The sequence below is a fragment of the Lissotriton helveticus genome, chromosome 3_1 (assembly GCF_964261635.1).
Source record: "Lissotriton helveticus chromosome 3_1, aLisHel1.1, whole genome shotgun sequence".
NCBI lineage: Eukaryota > Metazoa > Chordata > Amphibia > Caudata > Salamandridae > Lissotriton > Lissotriton helveticus.
In genome coordinates, this window is record NC_136061.1 from 131,055,012 (window position 1) to 131,083,009 (window position 27,998).

The 27,998-nt window shown below is 51.0% G+C and overlaps 1 protein-coding gene across 1 annotated transcript in view; it reads left to right on the top strand.

The window, feature by feature from the left end:
- CUX1 (cut like homeobox 1) overlaps positions 1-27,998 on the top strand; it is a 1,380,044-nt gene that overhangs the window by 1,329,791 nt on the left and 22,255 nt on the right. Inside the window, exons 20-21 of the mRNA XM_078679378.1 lie at positions 14,829-14,885; positions 22,910-22,990. Coding sequence (XP_078535504.1) covers positions 14,829-14,885; positions 22,910-22,990 — 138 coding nt within the window. The remainder of the gene's footprint in view (positions 1-14,828; positions 14,886-22,909; positions 22,991-27,998) is intronic.

Here is a 27,998-nt window from a genome sequence, read left to right on the forward strand (position 1 = left end):
TGCAAGCATGCATGGGGGCCATGGTGCACGTGTCCAGTGTGATGATGGAGTGCAAGCACGCATGGAGGCCACGGTGCACGTGTCCAGTGTGATGATGGAGTGCAAGCACGCATGGAGGCCACGGTGCACATGTCCAGTGTGATGATGGAGTGCAAGCACGCATGGAGGCCACGGTGCACGTGTCCAGTGTGATGGTGCACGCAGAGTGTGCTGAGTGAAAGCGTGCATGGAGGCCACGGTGCACATGTCCAGTGTGATGATGGAGTGCAAGCACACATGGAGGCCACGGTGCACGTGTCCAGTGTGATGATGGAGTGCAAGCACGCATGGAGGCCACGGTGCACGTGTCCAGTGTGATGATGGAGTGCAAGCACGCATGGAGGCCACGGTGCACGTGTCCAGTGTGATGATGGAGTGCAAGCACGCATGGAGGCCACGGTGCACGTGTCCAGTGTGATGGTGCACGCAGAGTGTGCTGAGTGAAAGCGTGCATGGAGGCCATGGTGCACGTGTCCAGTGTGATGGTGCACCCAGCGTGCGCTGAGTGCAAGCATGCATGGGGGCCACGGTGCACGTGTCCAGTGTGATGATGGAGTGCAAGCACGCATGGAAGCCACGGTGCACGTGTCCAGTGTGATGGAGTGCAAGCACCCATGGAGGCCACGGTGCACATGTCCAGTGTGATGATGGAGTGCAAGCACGCATGGAGGCCACGGTGCACGTGTCCAGTGTGATGATGGAGTGCAAGCACGCATGGGGGCCATGGTGCACGTGTCCAGTGTGATGATGGAGTGAAAGCACACATGGAGGCCACGGTACACGTGTCCAGTGTGATGATGGAGTGAAAGCATGCATGGAGGCCACGGTGCACGTGTCCTGTGTGATGATGGAGTGCAAGCACGCATGGAGGCCACGGTGCACATGTCCAGTGTGATGGAGTGCAAGCACGCATGGAGGCCACGGTGCACGTGTCCAGTGTGATGAGGGAGTGCAAGCACGCATGGAGGCCACGGTGCACGTGTCCAGTGTGATGATGGAGTGCAAGCACGCATGGAGGCCACGGTACACGTGTCCAGTGTGATGATGGAGTGCAAGCACGCATGGAGGCCACGGTGCACGTGTCCAGTGTGATGATGGAGTGCAAGCACGCATGGAAGCCATGGTGCACATGTCCAGTGTGATGGAGTGCAAGCACCCATGGAGGCCACGGTGCACATGTCCAGTGTGATGATGGAGTGCAAGCACGCATGGAGGCCACGGTACACGTGTCCAGTGTGATGATGGAGTGCAAGCACGCATGGAGGCCACGGTGCACGTGTCCAGTGTGATGATGGAGTGCAAGCACGCATGGAGGCCACGGTGCACGTGTCCAGTGTGATGATGGAGTGCAAGCGCGCATGGAGGCCATGGTGCACATGTCCAGTGTGATGATGGAGTGCAAGCACGCATGGAGGCCACGGTGCACGTGTCCAGTGTGATGATGGAGTGAAAGCACGCATGGAGGCCACGGTGCACGTGTCCAGTGTGATGATGGAGTGCAAGCACGCATGGGGGCCATGGTGCACGTGTTCAGTGTGATGATGGAGTGCAAGCACGCATGGAGGCCACGGTGCACGTGTCCAGTGTGATGATGGAGTGCAAGCACGCATGGGGGCCATGGTGCACGTGTCCAGTGTGATGATGGAGTGAAAGCACGCATGGAGGCCACGGTACACGTGTCCAGTGTGATGATGGAGTGAAAGCATGCATGGAGGCCACGGTGCACGTGTCCTGTGTGATGATGGAGTGCAAGCACGCATGGAGGCCACGGTGCACGTGTCCAGTGTGATGATGGAGTGCAAGCACGCATGGAGGCCACGGTGCACGTGTCCAGTGTGATGACGGAGTGCAAGCACACATGGAGGCCGTGGTGCACATGTCCAGTGTGATGGAGTGCAAGCACGCATGGAGGCCACGGTACACGTGTCCAGTGTGATGATGGAGTGCAAGCACGCATGAGGGCCATGGTGCACGTGTCCAGTGTGATGATGGAGTGCAAGCACGCATGGAGGCCACGGTGCACGTGTCCAGTGTGATGATGGAGTGCAAGCGCGCATGGAGGCCGTGGTGCACATGTCCAGTGTGATGATGGAGTGCAAGCACGCATGGAGGCCACGGTGCACGTGTCCAGTGTGATGATGGAGTGCAAGCACGCATGGAGGCCACGGTGCACGTGTCCAGTGTGATGATGGAGTGCAAGCACGCATGGAGGCCACAGTGCACGTGTCCAGTGTGATGATGGAGTGCAAGCACGCATGGAGGCCACGGTGCACGTGTCCAGTGTGATGATGGAGTGCAAGCACGCATGGAGGCCATGGTGCACGTGTCCAGTGTGATGATGGAGTGCAAGCACGCATGGAGGCCGTGGTGCACGGGTCCAGTGTGGTGGTGCACCCAGCGTGCGCTGAGTGCAAGCATGCATGGAGGCCGTGGTGCACCTGTCCAGCATGCGCTGAGTGCAAGCATGCATGGAGGCCGTGGTGCACGGGTCCAGTGTGATGACGGAGTGCAAGCACACATGGAGGCCACGGTGCACGTGTCCAGTGTGATGATGGAGTGCAAGCACGCATGGAGGCCGTGGTGCACGGGTCCAGTGTGATGGTGCACGCAGAGTGTGCTGAGTGAAAGCGTGCATGGAGGCCGTGGTGCACGGGTCCAGTGTGGTGGTGCATGCAGCGTGCGCTGAGTGCAAGCATGCATGGAGGCCACGGTGCACGTGTCCAGTGTGATGATGGAGTGCAAGCACACATGGAGGCCACGGTGCATGTGTCCAGTGTGATGATGGAGTGGAAGCACGCATGGAGGCCGTGATGCACGGGTCCAGTGTGGTGGTGCACCCAGCGTGCGCTGAGTGCAAGCAAGCATGGAGGCCATGGTGCAAGTGTCCAGTGTGATGATGGAGTGCAAGCACGCATGGAGGCCACGGTGCACGTGTCCAGTGTGATGATGGAGTGCAAGCACGCATGGGGGCCATGGTGCACGTGTCCAGTGTGATGATGGAGTGAAAGCACGCATGGAGGCCACGGTACACGTGTCCAGTGTGATGATGGAGTGAAAGCATGCATGGAGGCCACGGTGCACGTGTCGGTGCGCGTGTCCTGTGTGATGATGGAGTGCAAGCACGCATGGAGGCCACGGTGCACGTGTCCAGTGTGATGATGGAGTGCAAGCACGCATGGAGGCCACGGTGCACGTGTCCAGTGTGATGAGGGAGTGCAAGCACGCATGGAGGCCACGGTGCACGTGTCCAGTGTGATGATGGAGTGCAAGCACGCATGGAGGCCACGGTACACGTGTCCAGTGTGATGATGGAGTGCAAGCACGCATGGAGGCCACGGTGCACGTGTCCAGTGTGATGATGGAGTGCAAGCACGCATGGAAGCCACGGTGCACATGTCCAGTGTGATGGAGTGCAAGCACCCATGGAGGCCACGGTGCACATGTCCAGTGTGATGATGGAGTGCAAGCACGCATGGAGGCCACGGTGCACGTGTCCAGTGTGATGATGGAGTGCAAGCACGCATGGGGGCCATGGTGCACGTGTCCAGTGTGATGATGGAGTGAAAGCACGCATGGAGGCCACGGTACACGTGTCCAGTGTGATGATGGAGTGAAAGCATGCATGGAGGCCACGGTGCACGTGTCCTGTGTGATGATGGAGTGCAAGCACGCATGGAGGCCACGGTGCACGTGTCCAGTGTGATGATGGAGTGCAAGCACGCATGGAGGCCACGGTGCACGTGTCCAGTGTGATGATGGAGTGCAAGCACGCATGGAGGCCGTGGTGCACGTGTCCAGTGTGATGATGGAGTGCAAGCACGCATGGAGGCCACGGTGCACGTGTCCAGTGTGATGATGGAGTGCAAGCACGCATGGAGGCCACGGTGCACGTGTCCAGTGTGATGATGGAGTGCAAGCACACATGGAGGCCGTGGTGCACATGTCCAGTGTGATGGAGTGCAAGCACGCATGGAGGCCACGGTACACGTGTCCAGTGTGATGATGGAGTGCAAGCACGCATGAGGGCCATGGTGCACGTGTCCAGTGTGATGATGGAGTGCAAGCACGCATGGAGGCCACGGTGCACGTGTCCAGTGTGATGATGGAGTGCAAGCGCGCATGGAGGCCGTGGTGCACATGTCCAGTGTGATGATGGAGTGCAAGCACGCATGGAGGCCACGGTGCACGTGTCCAGTGTGATGATGGAGTGAAAGCATGCATGGAGGCCACGGTGCACGTGTCGGTGCACGTGTCCTGTGTGATGATGGAGTACAAGCACGCATGGAGGCCACGGTGCACGTGTCCAGTGTGATGATGGAGTGCAAGCACGCATGGAGGCCACGGTGCACGTGTCCAGTGTGATGATGGAGTGCAAGCACGCATGGAGGCCACGGTGCACGTGTCCAGTGTGATGATGGAGTGCAAGCACGCATGGAGGCCATGGTGCACGTGTCCAGTGTGATGATGGAGTGCAAGCACGCATGGAGGCCGTGATGCACGGGTCCAGTGTGGTGGTGCACCCAGCGTGCGCTGAGTGCAAGCATGCATGGAGGCCGTGGTGCACCTGTCCAGCATGCGCTGAGTGCAAGCATGCATGGAGGCCGTGGTGCACGGGTCCAGTGTGATGACGGAGTGCAAGCACACATGGAGGCCACGGTGCACGTGTCCAGTGTGATGATGGAGTGCACGCACGCATGGAGGCCGTGGTGCACGGGTCCAGTGTGATGGTGCACGCAGAGTGTGCTGAGTGAAAGCGTGCATGGAGGCCGTGGTGCACGGGTCCAGTGTGGTGGTGCATGCAGCGTGCGCTGAGTGCAAGCATGCATGGAGGCCACGGTGCACGTGTCCAGTGTGATGATGGAGTGCAAGCACACATGGAGGCCACGGTGCATGTGTCCAGTGTGATGATGGAGTGGAAGCACGCATGGAGGCCGTGATGCACGGGTCCAGTGTGGTGGTGCACCCAGCGTGCGCTGAGTGCAAGCATGCATGGAGGCCATGGTGCAAGTGTCCAGTGTGATGATGGAGTGCAAGCACGCATGGAGGCCACGGTGCACGTGTCCAGTGTGATGATGGAGTGCAAGCACGCATGGGGGCCATGGTGCACGTGTCCAGTGTGATGATGGAGTGAAAGCACGCATGGAGGCCACGGTACACGTGTCCAGTGTGATGATGGAGTGAAAGCATGCATGGAGGCCACGGTGCACGTGTCCTGTGTGATGATGGAGTGCAAGCACGCATGGAGCCACGGTGCACGTGTCCAGTGTGATGATGGAGTGCAAGCACGCATGGAGGCCACGGTGCACGTGTCCAGTGTGATGATGGAGTGCAAGCACGCATGGAGGCCGTGGTGCACATGTCCAGTGTGATGATGGAGTGCAAGCACGCATGGAGGCCACGGTGCACGTGTCCAGTGTGATGATGGAGTGCAAGCACGCATGGGGGCCATGGTGCACGTGTCCAGTGTGATGATGGAGTGAAAGCACGCATGGAGGCCACGGTACACGTGTCCAGTGTGATGATGGAGTGAAAGCATGCATGGAGGCCACGGTGCACGTGTCCTGTGTGATGATGGAGTGCAAGCACGCATGGAGGCCACGGTGCACATGTCCAGTGTGATGGAGTGCAAGCACGCATGGAGGCCACGGTGCACGTGTCCAGTGTGATGAGGGAGTGCAAGCACGCATGGAGGCCACGGTGCACGTGTCCAGTGTGATGATGGAGTGCAAGCACGCATGGAGGCCACGGTACACGTGTCCAGTGTGATGATGGAGTGCAAGCACGCATGGAGGCCACGGTGCACGTGTCCAGTGTGATGATGGAGTGCAAGCACGCATGGAAGCCACGGTGCACATGTCCAGTGTGATGGAGTGCAAGCACCCATGGAGGCCACGGTGCACATGTCCAGTGTGATGATGGAGTGCAAGCACGCATGGAGGCCACGGTGCACGTGTCCAGTGTGATGATGGAGTGCAAGCACGCATGGGGGCCATGGTGCACGTGTCCAGTGTGATGATGGAGTGAAAGCACGCATGGAGGCCACGGTACACGTGTCCAGTGTGATGATGGAGTGAAAGCATGCATGGAGGCCACGGTGCACGTGTCCTGTGTGATGATGGAGTGCAAGCACGCATGGAGGCCGTGGTGCACGGGTCCAGTGTGATGGTGCACGCAGAGTGTGCTGAGTGAAAGCGTGCATGGAGGCCGTGGTGCACGGGTCCAGTGTGGTGGTGCATGCAGCGTGCGCTGAGTGCAAGCATGCATGGAGGCCACGGTGCACGTGTCCAGTGTGATGATGGAGTGCAAGCACACATGGAGGCCACGGTGCATGTGTCCAGTGTGATGATGGAGTGGAAGCACGCATGGAGGCCGTGATGCACGGGTCCAGTGTGGTGGTGCACCCAGCGTGCGCTGAGTGCAAGCATGCATGGAGGCCATGGTGCAAGTGTCCAGTGTGATGATGGAGTGCAAGCACGCATGGAGGCCACGGTGCACGTGTCCAGTGTGATGATGGAGTGCAAGCACGCATGGGGGCCATGGTGCACGTGTCCAGTGTGATGATGGAGTGAAAGCACGCATGGAGGCCACGGTACACGTGTCCAGTGTGATGATGGAGTGAAAGCATGCATGGAGGCCACGGTGCACGTGTCGGTGCACGTGTCCTGTGTGATGATGGAGTGCAAGCACGCATGGAGGCCACGGTGCACGTGTCCAGTGTGATGATGGAGTGCAAGCACGCATGGAGGCCACGGTGCACGTGTCCAGTGTGATGATGGAGTGCAAGCACGCATGGAGGCCATGGTGCACGTGTCCAGTGTGATGATGGAGTGCAAGCACGCATGGAGGCCGTGATGCACGGGTCCAGTGTGGTGGTGCACCCAGCGTGCGCTGAGTGCAAGCATGCATGGAGGCCGTGGTGCACCTGTCCAGCATGCGCTGAGTGCAAGCATGCATGGAGGCCGTGGTGCACGGGTCCAGTGTGATGACGGAGTGCAAGCACACATGGAGGCCACGGTGCACGTGTCCAGTGTGATGATGGAGTGCACGCACGCATGGAGGCCGTGGTGCACGGGTCCAGTGTGATGGTGCACGCAGAGTGTGCTGAGTGAAAGCGTGCATGGAGGCCGTGGTGCACGGGTCCAGTGTGGTGGTGCATGCAGCGTGCGCTGAGTGCAAGCATGAATGGAGGCCACGGTGCACGTGTCCAGTGTGATGATGGAGTGCAAGCACACATGGAGGCCACGGTGCATGTGTCCAGTGTGATGATGGAGTGGAAGCACGCATGGAGGCCGTGATGCACGGGTCCAGTGTGGTGGTGCACCCAGCGTGCGCTGAGTGCAAGCATGCATGGAGGCCATGGTGCAAGTGTCCAGTGTGATGATGGAGTGCAACCACGCATGGAGGCCACGGTGCACGTGTCCAGTGTGATGATGGAGTGCAAGCACGCATGGGGGCCATGGTGCACGTGTCCAGTGTGATGATGGAGTGAAAGCACGCATGGAGGCCACGGTACACGTGTCCAGTGTGATGATGGAGTGAAAGCATGCATGGAGGCCACGGTGCACGTGTCCTGTGTGATGATGGAGTGCAAGCACGCATGGAGGCCACGGTGCACGTGTCCAGTGTGATGATGGAGTGCAAGCACGCATGGAGGGCACGGTGCACGTGTCCAGTGTGATGATGGAGTGCAAGCACGCATGGAGGCCGTGGTGCACATGTCCAGTGTGATGATGGAGTGCAAGCACGCATGGAGGCCACGGTGCACGTGTCCAGTGTGATGATGGAGTGCAAGCACGCATGGGGGCCATGGTGCACGTGTCCAGTGTGATGATGGAGTGAAAGCACGCATGGAGGCCACGGTACACGTGTCCAGTGTGATGATGGAGTGAAAGCATGCATGGAGGCCACGGTGCACGTGTCCTGTGTGATGATGGAGTGCAAGCACGCATGGAGGCCACGGTGCACATGTCCAGTGTGATGGAGTGCAAGCACGCATGGAGGCCACGGTGCACGTGTCCAGTGTGATGAGGGAGTGCAAGCACGCATGGAGGCCACGGTGCACGTGTCCAGTGTGATGATGGAGTGCAAGCACGCATGGAGGCCACGGTACACGTGTCCAGTGTGATGATGGAGTGCAAGCACGCATGGAGGCCACGGTGCACGTGTCCAGTGTGATGATGGAGTGCAAGCACGCATGGAAGCCACGGTGCACATGTCCAGTGTGATGGAGTGCAAGCACCCATGGAGGCCACGGTGCACATGTCCAGTGTGATGATGGAGTGCAAGCACGCATGGAGGCCACGGTGCACGTGTCCAGTGTGATGATGGAGTGCAAGCACGCATGGAGGCCACGGTGCACGTGTCCAGTGTGATGATGGAGTGCAAGCACGCATGGAGGCCACGGTGCACGTGTCCAGTGTGATGGTGGAGTGCAAGCACGCATGGAGGCCGTGGTGCACGTGTCCAGTGTGATGATGGAGTGCAAGCACGCATGGAGGCCACGGTGCACGTGTCCAGTGTGATGATGGAGTACAAGCACGCATGGAGGCCACGGTGCACGTGTCCAGTGTGATGATGGAGTGCAAGCACACATGGAGGCCGTGGTGCACATGTCGAGTGTGATGGAGTGCAAGCACGCATGGAGGCCACGGTACACGTTTCCAGTGTGATGATGGAGTGCAAGCACGCATGAGGGCCATGGTGCACGTGTCCAGTGTGATGATGGAGTGCAATCACGCATGGAGGCCACGGTGCACGTGTCCAGTGTGATGATGGAGTGCAAGCACACATGGAGGCCGTGGTGCACATGTCCAGTGTGATGATGGAGTGCAAGCACGCATGGAGGCCACGGTGCACGTGTCCAGTGTGATGATGGAGTGAAAGCACGCATGGAGGCCACGGTGCACGTGTCCAGTGTGATGATGGAGTGCAAGCACGCATGGGGGCCATGGTGCACGTGTTCAGTGTGATGATGGAGTGCAAGCACGCATGGAGGCCACGGTGCACGTGTCCAGTGTGATGATGGAGTGCAAGCACGCATGGAGGCCACGGTGCACGTGTCCAGTGTGATGATGGAGTGCAAGCACGCATGGAGGCCACGGTGCACGTGTCCAGTGTGATGATGGAGTGCAAGCACGCATGGAGGCCATGGTGCACGTGTCCAGTGTGATGATGGAGTGCAAGCACGCATGGAGGCCGTGGTGCACGGGTCCAGTGTGGTGGTGCACCCAGCGTGCGCTGAGTGCAAGCATGCATGGAGGCCGTGGTGCACCTGTCCAGCATGCGCTGAGTGCAAGCATGCATGGAGGCCGTGGTGCACGGGTCCAGTGTGATGACGGAGTGCAAGCACACATGGAGGCCACGGTGCACGTGTCCAGTGTGATGATGGAGTGCAAGCACGCATGGAGGCCGTGGTGCACGGGTCCAGTGTGATGGTGCACGCAGAGTGTGCTGAGTGAAAGCGTGCATGGAGGCCGTGGTGCACGGGTCCAGTGTGGTGGTGCATGCAGCGTGCGCTGAGTGCAAGCATGCATGGAGGCCACGGTGCACGTGTCCAGTGTGATGATGGAGTGCAAGCACACATGGAGGCCACGGTGCATGTGTCCAGTGTGATGATGGAGTGGAAGCACGCATGGAGGCCGTGATGCACGGGTCCAGTGTGGTGGTGCACCCAGCGTGCGCTGAGTGCAAGCATGCATGGAGGCCATGGTGCGAGTGTCCAGTGTGATGGTGCACGCAGTGTGTGCTGAGTGAAAGCATGCATGGAGGCCGTGGTGCACGGGTCCAGTGTGGTGGTGCACCCAGCGTGCGCTGAGTGCAAGCATGCATGGAGGCCATGGTGCACGTGTCCAGTGTGATGATGGAGTTCAAGCACGCATGGAGGCCACGGTGCACGTGTCCAGTGTGATGATGGAGTGGAAGCACGCATGGAGGCCGTGGTGCACGGGTCCAGTGTGGTGGTGCACCCAGCGTGCGCTGAGTGCAAGCATGCATGGGGGCCATGGTGCAAGTGTCCAGTGTGATGGTGCACGCAGTGTGTGCTGAGTGCAAGCATGCATGGAGGCCATGGTGCACGTGTCCAGTGTGATGATGGAGTGAAAGCGCGCATGGAGGCCATGGTGCACGTGTCCAGTGTGATGATGGAGTGCAAGCGCGCATGGAGGCCATGGTGCACGTGTCCAGTGTGATGATGGAGTGCAAGCGCGCATGGAGGCCACGGTGCACGTGTCCAGTGTGATGATGGAGTGCAAGCACGCATGGAGGCCACGGTACACGTGTCCAGTATGATGATGGAGTGAAAGCACGCATGGAGGCCAAGGTGCACGTGTCCAGTGTGATGATGGAGTGCAAGCGCGCATGGAGGCCATGGTGCACGTGTCCAGTGTGATGATGGAGTGCAAGCACGCATGGAGGCCACGGTGCACGTGTCCAGTGTGATGATGGAGTGCAAGCACGCATGGAGGCCACGGTACACGTGTCCAGTGTGATGATGGAGTGAAAGCACGCATGGAGGCCACGGTACACGTGTCCAGTGTGATGATGGAGTGCAAGCACGCATGGAGGCCACGGTGCACGTGTCCAGTGTGATGATGGAGTGCAAGCGCGCATGGAGGCCATGGTGCACGTGTCCAGTGTGATGATGGAGTGCAAGCACCCATGGAGGCCACGGTGCACGTGTCCAGTGTGATGATGGAGTGCAAGCACGCATGGAGGCCACGGTACACGAGTCCAGTGTGATGATGGAGTGAAAGCACGCATGGAGGCCACGGTACACGTGTCCAGTATGATGATGGAGTCAAAGCACGCATGGAGGCCACAGTACACGTGTCCAGTGTGATGATGCATGCAGAGTTTGGACACAGCTATTGTGTCGCTGCCTCTGATTGAGACACTATCTGCCACTGTGGCTTCGAAATGTCGCTAGTTTTGACATTTTCAATTAAGTTTGTGTCTTGTAAGTTTACATAAGTGCAAAATCATGTAAATTAATTTGACATCTATAGAATTATCACAAATGCTAAACATAAGAAATTATGTTAGAAAAAAATAATTATCTATAGAATAATTGCTTGCACATGACTCCATTGATCTCTTTCCACTGTCCACACACACACACTCTCTCTCTCTTTCACGCGCTCTCTCTCTCTCTTTCGCGCGCTCTCTCTCGCTCTCCTCCCAACAAGCTTCAGCCTCAGAGCTAGCTGCAGGTTTTAGAGCTGCCTCACCACCCAACTATACGGTAAAATGTCTCTCACTTCCACTCCTCTTGCAGACGCACTGTCTTTGTTCTCTGTAAGCTTTAGAAAGCACTTTAGAATTCTTAAATATACCCTTGCTCAAGCCTCGTTGGTGGATTTTATTGCTTTCTCGCCAATCAGCCAAATGGTAAAGACAGCAAAAATGGCAGTCACCAGAATTTGTCTCCCACTTCCACTCTTTCTACGACCCTCAAACGCACACTGCCCGCGCTCCCTACGAGCTTTAGAACTCAGGTTAAAAATTTGGATTATGCTCTTGTGCACGCCTCAGAGTTCTCTGTGGGTTTTAAAACTGACTCACCAGTCAACCACGTGGTAAAGCCAACATACATGGCAGCTACTAGAAAGTGGCTCCAACTTCTGCAGATCAGATTGACGTTTTCCTGTTTGGTCTCAGGAGAGAGAAAAATTCTGGAGTTGGGATGAACCCTCATACAAACAGAGAAAACCTCCTTATGTGCATTGCATCAGCTGAAGGATCAAAGTGGATGGTTGTGGCAATGGAGATGGCAGTGCGAGCCCAAGAAGGTATATCAGTAGAAGGCACAATTCAGTGCAATTTTCGGTCCCTGTGGCTTGTGTTTTGCCATCAGTGCTCCAATCAGTTATTGAATATTTAAATATTTGAGGAAAATGGTGGTGGCAGATGTAGTTGGGAAAAGCTGGAGAAGGGTCAGGTGGTTCAACCAGTAGTACAAAAAGTGGAAACACAAATTTCCTATAAATCTTTGTTTTGTAAATATGAAAAATGTACCAACAAACGTTTGAAACAATTCAGCCTTCACCTAACATTTTAAGTCAAGGCATTTTTTATTGTTCCTCCTTCTATAGGCTTGTAGTTTGGCCAGAGTATTTCCTTCAGTGTTGGAGTGATGCGTTTGAATTTCTTTGGGCCTTTGAGATGTCAAACTGTGACATAGAGGGCACTCTATATTGGGACGAGGGAGGTATTGTGAATGGTAGAGATTAGGCTTTGCTGCCATCCAGGTAGAAAAAGTACAGACCTTGAGTAGTGGTGCGAAGTCAGCTTAATGCGGAGTTGGTGCTAGGTGGCTTCTGTTTTCTTGGTGATGTGGGTTTGAAGCAGAGGTTGCTCTTTATGACGAGGTGTAGAGATTTGAGTTAAGTTGATGAGTGAACCCTTTAAGCATTATCCGTGGAGAGCCAGCTGTGGCTCCTAGGATTGTTTCAAGCTCTTGGAAATGTTGGTGTGTTTGGTTTTGGTACTCGACATATATGAATGGCATTATGATGAAAAGGGTCTTGTGCTGGTCGATGGCAAGATTTTTAGATTGTTTGTTGTCGTCAAGGTATTGGTGGATCTTGATTCTGTGTTTGACTATGGAGCCTCCATGTGGAGATTGAAGATCACAGGTGAAACGATGGATTCTTGTGGCCCTCTGCAGGTCTTCACTCACATCTGGCACGAACAAACAGAAGGAGTAAATTGGAGAGAAATGAGGATAACTAATGTATTACAGAATCCGTGAATCCCTTGTGAGTTCAGAGAGATTCACCAGGCTCCTGCATGGCGTTTTAGCAGGACCGGAAGGCAGGGGTCGGTGTTCTGTATTGAGGTGGTCTTGTCTACAGCTTGAAGAGTTACTGTCCTAATGCTGTGCCTTAGCCTGAAGCCTGACTTAGCTTCACTGCTTAATTGAGGATCATTCACAAGAAGGGTAGGTAAATGGTTGATCAGTAGATGTTTGGGCTGGCTAGGTCGAGGAACGCTTCTGACTTGTTCCTCTATATGTTATGGAACTCCAATGTGACTTACAATATCCTTATAACGTACAGTAGGGGGTACTTCATCCCACATAGACTGTCTATACCCCTTCCAGAGGGATTTACGAGATGTCTTTCTCTCCTAATACCAGATCTTTGGCAAGATCAGTCAAACTTTCATGTTCGTGGAATAAAAGATCGAGCTATTGTTGGCATTCAGTCCTGTAGTTGGGAGTAGGCTCTGTGATGCGAAACACTAAAGATAACTTGTGCAGGGCCATGAAGAAAAATGACCCCCCTCCTCCCCACAATTCAAATGATGTGACGGGTCATTGTTTTAATGGTAACGGTGCTGCGGCCTTCTGTCAATGGTTAGGGCCTTTACAGTGGATTCACAGGGCGCTTCTGAACTGGTGCCAGTGTATATATAGTAGCCTGTGGCGGGACTTCCAGGAACCCCCTGGACCCCCCACCCCCCGAGCCGTGGTTACCAGAGAGTGTATTACACCACACGACAGGAGGAAGTGGTAATCTAAGTGAGTTGATAAAACGGTTTAGGGGAACATTTAAAATAAAGTATGTTTCCCGTCTGGGATATCCAAGCATTGTACTCTATGGCAACCCATAAACTCGCTGCAGCAGTAGAGGCAGGTCACCAGGGGAGGACTGGCAGGCTTCTACAGGAGGAAGGTCAAAGGCTTGCAAACCAAGTAATATTGCTATTAGTCCGCTTGACGCTTTCACAGGAAGGGTGCTCCAGGCAGATGAAGGGCTCATTGTGTGAATGAAGACTTGCACCAGTCACCATTGGGGAATGAGTGCATGTACACCCATGTTTGACTGAACTGAAAAAGGAGCTGTTTCTGCTCTTTGTAACCAGCGTGTGAGAGGTGCCGGGTCTCTGCTGTGAATAGGGGGGAGGCACCTTGTACTTTTCATCGTATGCACATGTCGTCCTTCAACTGGGGGCTTCTCCCTCATCACCCTATGCCATCCGCTCCCACTAACTCCGGTTATGATGCCCGTCATTGGCTAAACTCTGAAGGTACACATGAGACTTTTTAGCTTAACTGTCTCAATGCAGAGTTTGTGCAATCAACCGAGCCAAAGATGGAAGCAGGAGTATGAGGGGTGAGTGGGGCAAGGTGTGCCCAGGTATGCGGACTCATGATGGTTCGAGTATAGTTCCTTGTGTTTTACAGGGGTGACGCTGCCTACTGAAATATAAATTACACCCTGGGGTTGTGTTCCTGATATGATGTATGGACGTGTAGCTTTCATTTTTCCTGGAGCGGTGATTTAATATCCTTTTTTATCCTGCATTTGCCTTTCTCTTGCCATAATTTAATGTATAGTTCTGAATAAGAAAGTTTTCACTTAGTCTTAAATTTGGGACAATGTACCTACTTTATCTAATGTAGACAACAGTTGTCATGTCCATCTGTTTACTTTTCTGCCTCAGCATGCACAGTTCTGGTACATAACCATCCTAGTTCTGAGACACCTGCCTTAAATAACTACAATAAGCTTTCATCACCTGCCACACAATGGCGTGTGTGTCACGTGACTTAAAACTGCATCATGTGTTCAGTTCTTTTGTTTTCTAAGTTGACGGGCTCATTGCCATTATTGGAAAGAGTGAGAATGGGCCAATTTGAGTTACAAAACTTAAATAATATGAATGTTATATTTGTTACTTAGTATTTTAGCAGGTGTTGCTCTTCCTTCTAAAGTTGCAAAATATCAGGGGTTTGTTTTACCGGTTCCATAAAAATAAATCAAAGTAAAAATGACTTTATCTTTTAGGAACGTCAGCGAAAGTATGTGAACCTCAGTCCCTGGGATAAAGTGACCCTCGGCATGGTAAGCATTAACAGGGGACATCTCGCGTGCAGCAGGCCTGGCTGCGTCTTCAGAAGGGTCTCTTCCCATTGGTTGTTAACTTCTATTTTGATTCTGAGCACTTGAGGTGAAGAGGGTTGTCTCACCTTGGGTCTCATCCTCAACCTGGTGCCGAAGCCTTGACATCACCCCAGGCACCAACAATGAATTTCCTCAAAGCAGTACCATATCTAGGGCAAGGGGAGGCGACACGAGTCGACCAACTTAGGGACTTTATATATGGCCGATATCAAGCATTGAAAGTCTGAACGAGTTTTTCAATCCATGTCAGCTCTTTTAAGGCAGCTAACCTGTTGATAGGAGTCTGACCCAGTGATAGAGTTGCATATAACTCAATCTAATTCAACCAAGTAAATCTCCTGTTCAAACTCTGAAAAGGATTTATTGACTCTTTCATTTGCCATTAGCCCAATTTTGCAAGGGTTTAGCTTGCAAAATTGGGCTTGCTTTCTTGCATTCCCACGGTGACTTTTGCAGTAAAGTGAATTGGGGGTACTGAGGGGTTTAACGTGATCTATTGAATACAAGTAAGGTAGGGCTCAGGTGTTAGTGCATACAGCATAACCTCTCATAATGCGAGGTTGAAACTGCTTCAATATAAATTGCTGTATAAGGCTTACTTAATCCCTCCTGGGCTTCATCCGATGTATCTCAGGGCCAATAATGCATGTCCTAGATGTGGGTCGCGTGAGGCAGATTTATTTGTTTATGTTTTGGAGTTGTGGAATTCTGAAACTACCTGGGAATGCGGTTATGGACATCTTAACAGGGGTTTTGGTAAGTACAAAATTATTGCATGTTTTTTTAGGATTAAGGAACAGATATAAAACTGGGAAAGCGGAATCCAGATTTTTAGACCTGAGTCTACTGTTTGTCCTGCGCAAAGTCGCTACATACTGAAACCTCCAACATTTCGGGGCTGGCAAATGGGAATGCTGAACTGGTTAGCTGCAGAGGGCCCCAACTTGATCTATGTCTTTCTCCGGGCGGGGTGTGGCACCTGCCCCATAGCATATCAACTAGTCGGTCTAGGCACTGGAGTGGCTACTGAGTAGGGGCCACACCTGAGGAGACAGCCACAGCCCTAGGGATCTACGAGTGCTGCATAATCCCTGGTGCCTAGTGGGCTATCTGCCCCAAAGGGTGGGGGCGGGCATCTGCCTCCCGGGGGGGTAGGGAGGGGGCAGAAAATCTGTGGCAGATTGTTTTGGGTGGCTGGGACATTGGCATGCCCATTCTGAGCAGTCCCCACCCCTGAACTATGAAACAAAATAGTCCCTTGCTTCCTAGGGGGAGGTGGGAGAGTGAGACTGAATGTGCCCATCATTTACAGGGGAGAGCAAAAGCCTTTGCCCAAGGGGCCGCTCCCTCCTCCCTGGTGTCTAGTTTGTGAATCCCTGCTTGAAGATCACCCTCTTTCCCAATGATCCCTCTCCCGTTTGCCTCAGTGCTCGGCGGCTGAGATAGCCTCGCGCGCACCAAAGCATTTAAAGTTAAATGAGCCGTGCTACTTCAGAACAAATCCTAGTGATAATGATTGAGATGTATTTAATCAGCTTTATATTGTATTATGCAACTATAGATGTTGGTGCGTTGGTAACTGTGATGTAGTATGACATCCTGCCTCTTCTTAATGAAGGTGTAATACATTGGGTTTTTAAGAAAGCTCGGCTGATACACTCATATCTGAGCAGGCATCACATAGATTTGTGATTCCTCCAGGAAACTCATCTATACCGCGTCTCTGACCCCAAGCTGAAAAATAGATACTGGGGGGGAATCCACTCGGCACCCTACTATAATTACGATAGACGGGCCCCGATACTAATCAGACGTGGCCTGGGCGACCACACATGTTCGGCTAGATCCTGAGGGTAGATATATAATTCTCACGGGCACTCTTAATGACCACTAACGTCACCTTGGTGGCGATATATGGCCCAAATGTAGACAATCCACAGTTCTTTCTCACTGTATGAGCTAAGCTGGCAGCGCTGGAAGGCGACACCATTATTTGGGGTGGGGACTTCAATGTCACCCTCAGCAATAACTGGGACAGAGTTGGTGCTCTTCGTAACTCGCACCACAAGGAGGAGTAAAATCTCAGTATTCGAGGAAGAGGCAGATAGTGAAACTAGTTTCTTGGGGGCAAATTCGAGAGTGCGCAGCAATGGAGAGGGCGATAGGCCTGGTAAAGCTCTAGCCAATGCATTACGTCAGCGCACTTCCTCTTCATTTATAGCAGAGCTATTGGATGGTGATGATTCCCCTATAAGAGGCTACACACAACCATCTTACTAAATATTATGTCTCATTATACACAGCCCTTAGTGAATATCTCGCATCAATTGAGCTGCTCTGGCTGAGTAACTCTCACAGAGAGTATCTAGATGTCCCTTTCTTGATAGAAGATATCACACAAGTTATTAGTAGCCTACTTGGCGAGAAAGTGCCAGGCATTGTTGGCCTAACCACCACATTTTATAAGACCTATGCGGAGGAGCTGGCACCTAGGCTGCTGGATATATACCAGGAGTCGCTTGAGAATGGGATCCTTCCACCGACGATCCGTGAGGCTGCTACAATCTCTCTTTTAAAACCTGACAAGGCAGTTAATTTATGTGACTCCTACAGACCCCTGTTGTTAATTAATGTAGACATAAAGATCCTTGCCAAACTTATAGCTAACAGACTCAAGCCACCACTACCGCTCATAGCCAGACCCGACCAATCAGGATTCATCCTGGGCAGGTCAACAGACCACAATTTACACACAATCTTCACTATGTTACACCAGATTGACCCAATTCTCCCCTCCGCAGCAGTCTTTCTGGATGCCACAAAGGCATTTGACTCTCTGGAGTGGCTCTTTTTGTTTACTATCCTGCCCAGATTGGGCGTCAGCCCCAACTTTGTTAAATTAATAAGTTTGCCATATACTAAATCAACAGCCTGACTGAAAGTAAATCTCATATCTGAACCTTTCTATATAACTCGCCGAATCAGGCAGGGTTGCCCGCTTTCACCGCTGTTGTTCTTCGTGGCAATGGAACCCCTGGCGGCCAGAATTCGCCAACACCATACCACACGAGGTCTGGGATTTACGGATAGGAACCTTATAATATCAATGTATGCAGATGACATAACATTATGTATCCGTAGACCAGATGAAAACCTCAAACTTGTATTGAGAGAGGTTTTCCGCTATGGTGTGATGTCCGGCGTACAGATTAATTGGTCAAATCCTCTATTTTGCCTTTGACTGATGCCCGCTAAATACTAACTTAGAATTCCCGCTTAAATGGGCTGATGGAGCAGTTAAAAACCTAGGGGTCTGGCTGAGTAGAAACCTACAAGAGATATGGCGAATGAACTTTGGTAAACTGTTAGACTGGTTAGATGGCAAATCGTACTTTGGTCTGCCCTACCTCTGTCACTTGCTGGCAGAATGGCTATCACCAAAATTATAGTTCTTCTTAAATTTCTATACCTATTCGTTAATATACCCATACCCTTAACCAAGGCCTTTTTTAACTCTCTGTGCTCGACCGTAATTGCCCTTGTTTGGGCCAGTAAACCGCCTTGAGTCAGCTGGGAACTATCAACACGCCCGCTGTCTGGGGGTGGATTGGGTGCACCCGACTTCGAACTTTACGCGCTGTGTGCACAGGCCCAATTTCTTCATTTATGGGTATATCCCATCCCATTTCAACCACACGTGGCCATTGAAACAGATATAGCTGGTCCCAACCCCTTGCACGTAGCTGTCTATAAACCGTATCACAGAGTAGCAAATGAAATAAATACAGTTGAGACCCTCAGATGGGCTTAGGATGGTTTGCGGAAATGAGTGGGGACACCATCACTTTACGCGCCCTCTACACCGATCGCACACCACCCTCATTTCCCCTTCCTTAATGATATGGGCTCCTTGGCACGAGCGCATAGCCACGTTGGGGAATCTATACCCGCAGGACACCTTTTTCGAGCAGCCACGGTGGGACGCTCCTGTGCGACTCCTAAATTTATTTCTATATTTTCAGCGCCGTGCCGTCCTGCTTTTCCAGCCCCACCAGATGTGATCAAGCCCCTAGAACATCTACTAACTATACCCTCACCCCGTAGATTAATTACCAGATTAATTACCAGATTGTACAAACAAACAACCCATGGGTTGCTCCCGAGGCACTAATACAATGGAGAGCTGACTTGGAAGACCTGCCTACAGACGTGCAGTGGTTATTTCGCTGCTCACAGTTTGAGACATCTTTCCCCAAACTATAAGCTGTGACCAATTCATTTTAAATGTATACATAGGATGTATCGCACTCCCCTCCAGCTACACAGACTAAGGTTACGTCCTGATTTGCATTGCTTGAATTGTAGACTTAAAGCAGCTGCCTTTTTTCATGTTGCATGGAGTTGCTTCCCCATTGCTGAATTTTGGAAAGAGTTGTATGATACTATTCTGGCAGTCACTGGTGTGTCGCTGGTGGCACTGCTGAGTTATGCGGGTGAAATCCCATTCAAGAAACGCCGCTTGGTGGCCATGATGCTATTGCTTGCAAAGCGCAGACTTAGCATACGATGAGGCGCCCCTAGAGCCCCCCGAGTGGGTGTGGGATGTGTCGCTTACTGTCAAGAGCAGCTGGTGGCATTTTGGGACCAAATGCAGACGGCATCCCGCGCTAGGGATATATGGGAACCTTTCACCACCTGGCTCAGGGGACAAGACACTAATCTCTCGGATGTTTGTAGCCAAAATGGAGTTACTTCCCCGTCCACGTAACTTCATTAATCGCTTTCCAATTGGCCCAGTTTTTAGGAAGGCCCTCCCCACTTAAATGACAGCGGAGTCTGGGATTGGAACTGAGGCCAAGTGGGGCTCTCCTTCCCTTTTCAAATCTACTGGGCTTATAATCTGTCTGTTTACTTTGCCCACTGTCGATATTGTCATTGCACAAGCTAACAAGCATACAAGAGCTACTTTATTGTGTTGTATAAATGTACCTGTTATGACACCATGAGGACAATCTGTAATGGAGCAATGTACCTGATATAGTTTAATACTGATGTTGCATTTTATTGTGACATTACTGTATAAAATTAAGCTGTATAGTACTTCCATGCGTATGTACCTTTGTTTATATATGCCTGAACAAAACTTCAATAATAAAAAAAAGATATTAGGAGGAAATCCTAGATGATCTAGATTTGATGTTTAATATCACACTCATTAGACTCCTGACCCACATTGGCATGGGGGATAGCTGATAGGCGTTCATAACCACTGCGTTCACTGAGGGGCCATCTCAAGAGCAGGTGCTCTTGGAGCGGTGGGGCAGGAAAGATGTGCCCAGTCACAGGGCTTGGGTATATTAGATGTGGGAATTGGCAGGACTGGAGAAGATATCGATGGCTATTGAAGGGTGGAGCAAACAGTTGGCAACACTGTGGAAAACACGCCTGTCCCTATTAGCGACAGAATTCAGGGAGATCTAATTTCCTAAATACCTCTGGGTATTAAGCATTTAAGGAACAGTTTGGTCGCCGGGATAGTGGCCGACGGTCCAGCCGAAGCAGGCATGAACTTGATATTTTGTCTATAGAAAATGTTTTGCTTTGACCTAAAGCCTCCCTTCAAGATAGTAAGAGCGTGGAGGATATTAGTTGAGAAGCTGGTTATCTATTTCATCTTATTACTTTTTGTTAAAGAAATGGATAAGAGGTGCGGATTAAAACTTGTGTACATTTGCCTTCAGAAGAGTCTCTAGACATAGTACAACACCGCCGACCTTTGGTTGTCTGCAAGTGTATACATTAAAACAATAAACATATCTGATCCATAAACAGAATGTACAGTAGATTGATGTGCAATTACATCAGGCAGGCAGTTGACAGGTAACCAAAGGCCTCTGAGATGGACATTCTTCAGACCTTTTGTGAGTTTAAGAGGGTAGTCTTAGTCCTGGTGAGAGTTTGTTTTAGGTTTCTGGTGAATGTCAACTGGAAAATTGCCTAGATCCTCAGGACTCTGGCCTCAATGCACACCAAACAAGTCTATAAAATGAAGCGGACTTCCATAAACGAATATTATTTTGCTGAGATGTGTGCTCTGTGTAAATAGTAGTTTGTGAGTAATGATTAAGGGTATTTGGACATGAAGCCCCTTTTCTTATGAACATTCCTTTTCACAAAACTTTATGTAGAAGGAACTGAGATCCCCAAACGACTGCTTGCCTGCATCAAACATGATGGCAGGGATTTTGTTTCAAGAAAAAGCAAATATTATAATTATTTATTTATATAAAATTAAGTTTGAAACATGCATTTACATTGCCCTTTGTCATCTTTAGAGCCACACTTGTTTATGTATAGATGTAAGGTAGTAGTCTGAATGCATCTTACCATTGCCCTCAAATTCATGACATATACTGACCTCTCTTCAGAGGCCATCTTCGACAACTTCATTGAGGTCTTTCTTAAGATGCTCACTATAGCTACACTCATTATACTTGAGACACTCCAGAGATCTGGTCATACTGGTTACCTCCTGGAGAGAACCAACAAAAATATGTGGATACCGCTGCACTCTGTGGATAGTCAAATTTAGAAATGGTCAGAAAAAGATTGTAAATTCAATTTTGGGTGCTCAGGATGATCACCTCCTAGTCCATGAGGTGCAATAGAGGAATACTAAATGAGAAGCCTTACTCCGTGTAAGGACAAGCACTGAGCACGCTCGTGGCGACTTGGCGCGTAATAGCAGTAATCAAATCAATAAACTGTTCAAAGAATTAATGCTTAATACTTTATAAAGTTTACGCTTTGTGGATAAAGTTTACGCTTTTTTCAAATGTGGAACTCATCTAATTGATGCAAATTGCTTAAGATTCACTGATATATGATGGAATATAATGAACAGTTGACAGGAATATGCTCCAAAAATAAAGCATTAATTCTTTGAACAGTTTATTGATTTGAATACTGCTATTAAGCGCCAAGTCGCCACGAGTGTGCTCAGTGCTTGTCCTTACACGGAGTAAGGCTTCTCATTTAGTATACCTCCTGGAGAGATCATGACAAAGCCCTCAGGTGTGAATTGAATTATCTATCTGTCTCTTGCACAGATTATCATTTAGAACCTTAAGGACGAACCCCTTAACAAGTAGTGAATGGTTGTTCCAAAAAATGCTGCTACATAGAGAGCATACTTTTGAATGCTCCTCATGCTTTCTGGACAAGATTCTCAAGATTCTACTTGTGTGCCTAACACTTTAAGAATATTTTTCTCTGGATACAAATGCTAGAGCTCATACGCACTCTTTGCCTCACCATCGTTGTCAATATGTTCTCTGTTGTCAATTTGTTCTCTTGTTCTCATGGGCTCAATCGGAGATCAAAGTGTCACCTACAGTTCTGTGCCCCATTGGCTCAATCAGTTATGTGAAGCCTGGAACTTTTTTTTCCCATTCTCTCCATCTCAGATGAGACTGGAGCCTGATCACCTTGTCCCCAATGGCTTGATCATAAATGAGTCTGCAGCCTAGATCACCTGCTCTATTGGGCTCTATCAGAGATTAGACTGGAGTCCGGATGTCCTGTCCCTGTTGACTCAGCAACAGATGGGACTGGTGCCTACATCTGCTGGTCCCCAAATCACCACTGCAGCAGAGTCTGGGGCCTAGATCTATCTTTCCCAAGGGCTCCATGACAGAGGAGAGACCAGTGGAAGCAGGCTTTACAGTCTCCAGTCCCAAGGAAGACTGGCGCATCACCTGGCTCATCCCAAAGGGAACTGGAGCTTGGTCCTCAGGCTTGCAGCTCAAATCTATAGCATTGCCACGCACCGCAATGAGTTTCAACTTGTTGTCTGACAGTATTAGTGCACTGAAAGCCAAGTGACTGATCTAGCACAATTCGGTTTGCCGGGCATCATGATGCCCAATTTTATTAACAATGTTTTTCTTGTCAACTTTCTTTAGGGGCGGCTAATTCTTTCAAGTAAAACAGCCCGAACAATCGCGTTCTTCTATACAGTGTTTCTGCATTGTCTGATATTCCTGGTGAGTATGTGTGACTGTATACATTATCATGTATCTCTTTTTAGGCCTTTTAATGCAATAATTAGTAAAATAATCACTTCTTCAGTACAACTAACAATAAGGTAAGGTATTAGTCTAGCAGCACCATAAAGGTTTGTTGGTACTAAGGAGACTCCTGGTCTTCTTCAAAATAATTTTTTCTCCTAAGCACCTACTACCTTGCTTTCAACATCCTCTACACCATGTGATGTTTGTACCCTTACAGAGGAAAACCTAAGTGACTAGCTCATTCAAGCAGCATTGAGGCCAATAGATGTTCCGATACATTAGAAAGGGAAAATGATGGTAAAGTAACCTTCATCATTTAGGGAAACCACCTCCTATTGTGCTGGGGTCACAGACAAACCTCCTCTCCAGCTGCAAAGGAAAGGTCCTGCACCACAAACCAAGATCTTTGAAGCTATCAGCCAGGCTCCTGATTTCAGTGAATTTACACACTTTGAAATTAAAGCAACTATGGTAACAGTGTAGTGAAGGTCAGGGCATTATCTACAACCAGAACGTATACGGCCAAGTCAGTGTCATTCATCATAGAATCTTCTATTGCTGTTGGATGAATCCTGTTAGACCTGGCATCTTTTGACGTGTTTCCCTTGTCTTTTTGCTTTCTGGCCCTTTGTTTTTAATGGTACGATGGACTTCCTTTTGCTGATTAAGTGCCTGTGTGCGCTTTCTCACTTCTGTTCAGTGGTAAAGTGCAAGTGCTCCTACTATAAATTGTGTCTATGGATTGGTCTCCCCATGTTTGGCTTATTTTATTTACTACTAAGTCCCAAGTATAGTGCACTGTGCGTGCCCAAGGTGCGCCTGCAGCACAGATTGTTCCACCCACACAAGCAGCCTTTCAAAGGTGTCTCAGAACTGCCACTGCAGTGTCTGCGCTCAGTTTTTACTGCCATGTCGACCTGGCAAGTGCCCCCACTTGCCAGGCCCTAACCTTCCCTCTTCTTACATGTAAGGCACTCCTCAGGTAGGCCCAAGGTACCCCCCTGGGCAGGATGCAGTGTATGTGAAAGGTAGAACATGTCCTGGTGTTTGTGACATGTCCTGATAGTGAAATACTGCCAAATTCGTTTTCACTATTGCAAGGCTATCTTGCTATAGGCTAATATGAGAGTTGCTTTGTACCACCTTACAAGTATAACTTTCCATTAGGATAAGATAGAGAAATGGAGGTTAGGCTCTCTGAACTCAGAATTTAATAACACATTGTTTTAGGGATACAGTTTTCAAAGTATGTGTTTGAAAATACCACTTTTAGAAAGTAGGTGTTTTCTTATGTAACCATTCTGTGTGCCTCTGCTGGTTTGTGTATTGACCGGCTGGTTTTGAAGTAACAGGGGCTGGGGATGTGCATTCACTGTAGACAGTCACAGGGGGGGTTGAGGTATGTCCTGCCGTTCATGGGTGATTTATTGTTGGGCTAAATAGGCCTGGTCTGCATTTAGAGTGGTGGAAGGAGTTTTCACTAGCAACTGAATAGGCAGTGTCTCCTTTGCACAATGCTGCCTCCACCTCCTATAGTGAAGCTGGGCCAGCGAGGGTAGAACTGGTTTGGACTGGGTTCAGAGACCCTTTCCACAAATAGAACAAAGAGAAAAGGTGGTATAAATATTAGGGCCCTGACCCCAGAACTTTAGAACTCTTTTGGATCAAGGAACCTGCCACCTGTAGTGAAGCTAGGCCAGCGAGGGTAGAACTGGTTTGGACTGGGCTCAGAGACCCTTGCCACAAATAGGACAAAGAGAAAAAGTGGTAATAATATTGGGGCCCTGACCCCAGAACTTTAGAACTCTTTTGGATCAAGGAACCTGCCAAGAAGAAGAGCTTCAGCAGCTGTGAGAAGGAACTGCCACTTTGCTGTCTTGGCCTACAGTGGCTGCTTCTGTCTTGGGAAGAGAAAGAACTGACTGAACTTTCTGCAACTTCTTTGTTTGAGTTTCTCCAAGGGCTTGATGTAGAGCTTGCCCCTGTTCAAGAAGTCTCAGGAACAGCAAAGACTTCAAGTTCATCTGCAACCAGCACTGGGAACTGGGTGTTTTGTGCTGCACAGAAGAAAGAGCACCGCTCATAAGTTACACGATGCACGACACATCCCACACCGCAACCTTGGCCTACCGGTAACATAGACTCCAGTTCGTCAGCCGATGACAACGCTTCAGCAACGACAACGACGCTGCCTGCACCGTGACCTGCTAACACCACATTGGGCACTGAACAACTTCGCACCACAGCCCTAGTCTCACCAACACTGCTGGACGACCGTCACTGCTGCACTTTGCACCACAGCCCCGACACCAGTGCTCCTGACTTCAACCGCACAGAATTCGATCTGCAACACGTGTGACTTCAAGGGCCCGATGACTTTTGCACCGACCTCCAGAACCGACGCTGGCTCTTCGAGGCTCATCGCGAGGCCACCAATACCCTGCATTTCTAAAGGTACTGTTTGCTGGTCTTCCCGACACCGTAGCTGGCCCACAGCGCCGCAGTCAGCCAGAACTGTTTGGATTTGTTTTTCACGATGCCGTGATAGCCCTGGTTGGAGCTATTGACTTCAAGGACCTGTATTTTTAAGTCTATTTGTGTTTATTGATTTTTCTAAGAACTGTATGGTGGATTTTTATTGTTTTGGTCTTGTTTTGAACAGATATAATATTGGATATTTTTCTAAAAGCAGATGTGGTGTCCTTTTGTAGTATTTACTGCTGGTTATGTGCAAGTGCTTTACACACTGCCTCTGAGATAAGCCTGACTGCTCGTGCCAAGCTACCAAGGGGGTAAGATGGGGTTATTTTAGAAGTGTATCCCTCTTATCCTGCTTCGTCATACAGGGCTGTAACTGTGTGGCCAGACACCGGCTCAGAATTTTATGATCAACGTAAAGCATCAATAGCGGTCTGTAGGCCTTCCTATCAAAGGGAGGCCGGCCAGGTGTCAACGGTAGAATCATTAATGCTGCGGCTGTGGTAGCCGGAAGCCGACCCATGTCTCAAGCTGCTTTGTACAACGCTACCCCCCGAGTGCCAGTGTCTCCGCACAGGTAGTGTAAAATATGACTGGGAGGCCATCCGTATCTGATACTTCCACCCATGCCATCCCTTTCAAAGCAGCCCAAATTTCTGGTAGCGTGATGTTACCCCTGTGTTTCAGCCTCTTCCCATGTGAGCGGCGGCATATGTAGTGGGACCAAAAAGGCCTTCTCCTTGTGAAATGGCGGGGCATGAGCGTTTGCCTAAAGTGAGGCATAATATTCCTTAAAGCTATCATTAATATATAGTCTCTCTCCCTGGCCGTCTCAAGCTCCAGAATCCTGGAGCCCCTCTTAGTGGGGTTGGGCCAGCCAAGTCAGCAGTAACCCTGATTTATCACGCTCAGCGTGTTCCCGGAGCATATATGCTCGGTATTCAATATATCTAAGTTTCTCTATCTGGCCTGCCAGGCATTCCCTGGCCTCTAGTAATGTTTGCTGCAAGTCTGGGTTTCCAGTCATTCACTCTCAGACACTGGACCAACACATTCTCTCCCTAGCGACACAGCTCGACCAACAACAACCAACCCAACTTCCCAACTCCAGGCCAAGAAGGTAAATCCCTCATCCAAACCAACAACTCCATAGCAAACACACGGATGCTTGACATACGTGAACCTCTTAGTGGGGTGTGCACCTCCATGGGTGCTTCCCGGTCAGACACTTCTCCATCCAGCTCTGTGTAGACAGCATTCACATATAGCCAAGGTGGTTGCACCCCTCCTCAGGGCTCCAAGATCACTACACATCCTAAATCTCCCAAACATGTAAGTTACGTAGCTGCTAGGAACCATCCGCTGTTAATAACCCTACTGTTCTCCACTTTCAGATCTCCCTCAGCCTAGCCTGGGGCAGATTGTGATCCCTGTCTTTGTAATGAAGTAGCTTGGCCACCACTGGGAGACGAGCCGCAACCTGCATTTTCGCCGGGACTCTGTATGCCCTTTCTAGGGCAAAGAAGGGGGAAGGACCTTCTGACGACATCTCCTCCCTCAGCGATTTTCCCAGTAAAAAGCAGCACATAAGGTCCTCAGTCTGTTCAGGCGACCCAATTAGTTTAATATTATTCCTGCGGGTACTATTTTCAGCGTCCTCAACTCGATATTCTAGGGTCTTGACTCTACCCTCCATGGATGCAAAATTCTCCCACAGGGATTCCATCTCCGGGGTTACATCAGTCAGGGTGCGTTCTGCAGTAGTAACCCGCTCTGCTTGCTGCTTTGGTCATCCTTAAGGATCCCCACATCTGCCACAACTGTGTCCATCTTCAGTTCTAGGGCTCCTCAGGAGTCATCAATCGCTTGGAGAATGGCATCCAATGTAACCACCTTCGTGGAACCTGGCTGAGCATCTGTGGCCTCCCCCTGACCCCACCCCCCACGCCCTCACCCAAGCATCACAGGGCGCTGATGGAGACGGTGGTCGGGGGACCATTTCTTTAATTTGGGACATTTTGCTCATAGTAGCCTTCAGCGGGAAGAAGACAAATCCAGAACTCAGGCAGCAGCCCAATGGTCCGCCATTGGAAAGGAAGATACCCTAATAGTTCAGGTGTAGTCTGCTGAGTTCTCCCCAGTGTGGGTAACTGGGCAGAACCCCTCTGGGCAGTTGCTGCAGAGAGTATTCTTATCCACCACCGCGGGAAGTGGTACAGCCAAGGCGCCCCAGACCCTATGCGCCTCCACTCACCCCTGCATCGCACAGGTCCATAATCGCTGACAAGCTCTCGCTGCGTTCTGTCCATAGCTGGAGAGACTGGGCCTGTTTGCTCAGCACTCCTTCATCAGGGAAGGCCACGCTCCATAATTCGTCACTGCGCCCAGACCTCAGCGCCTGTCATCCCTATTGATAGACCGCCCTCTTTTAGTCCTCAGATAGCCGCCAGGCTCCCACGGGGGCAGGGGTTACTTCGTTGCATGAATGATGCTACCAACGTAG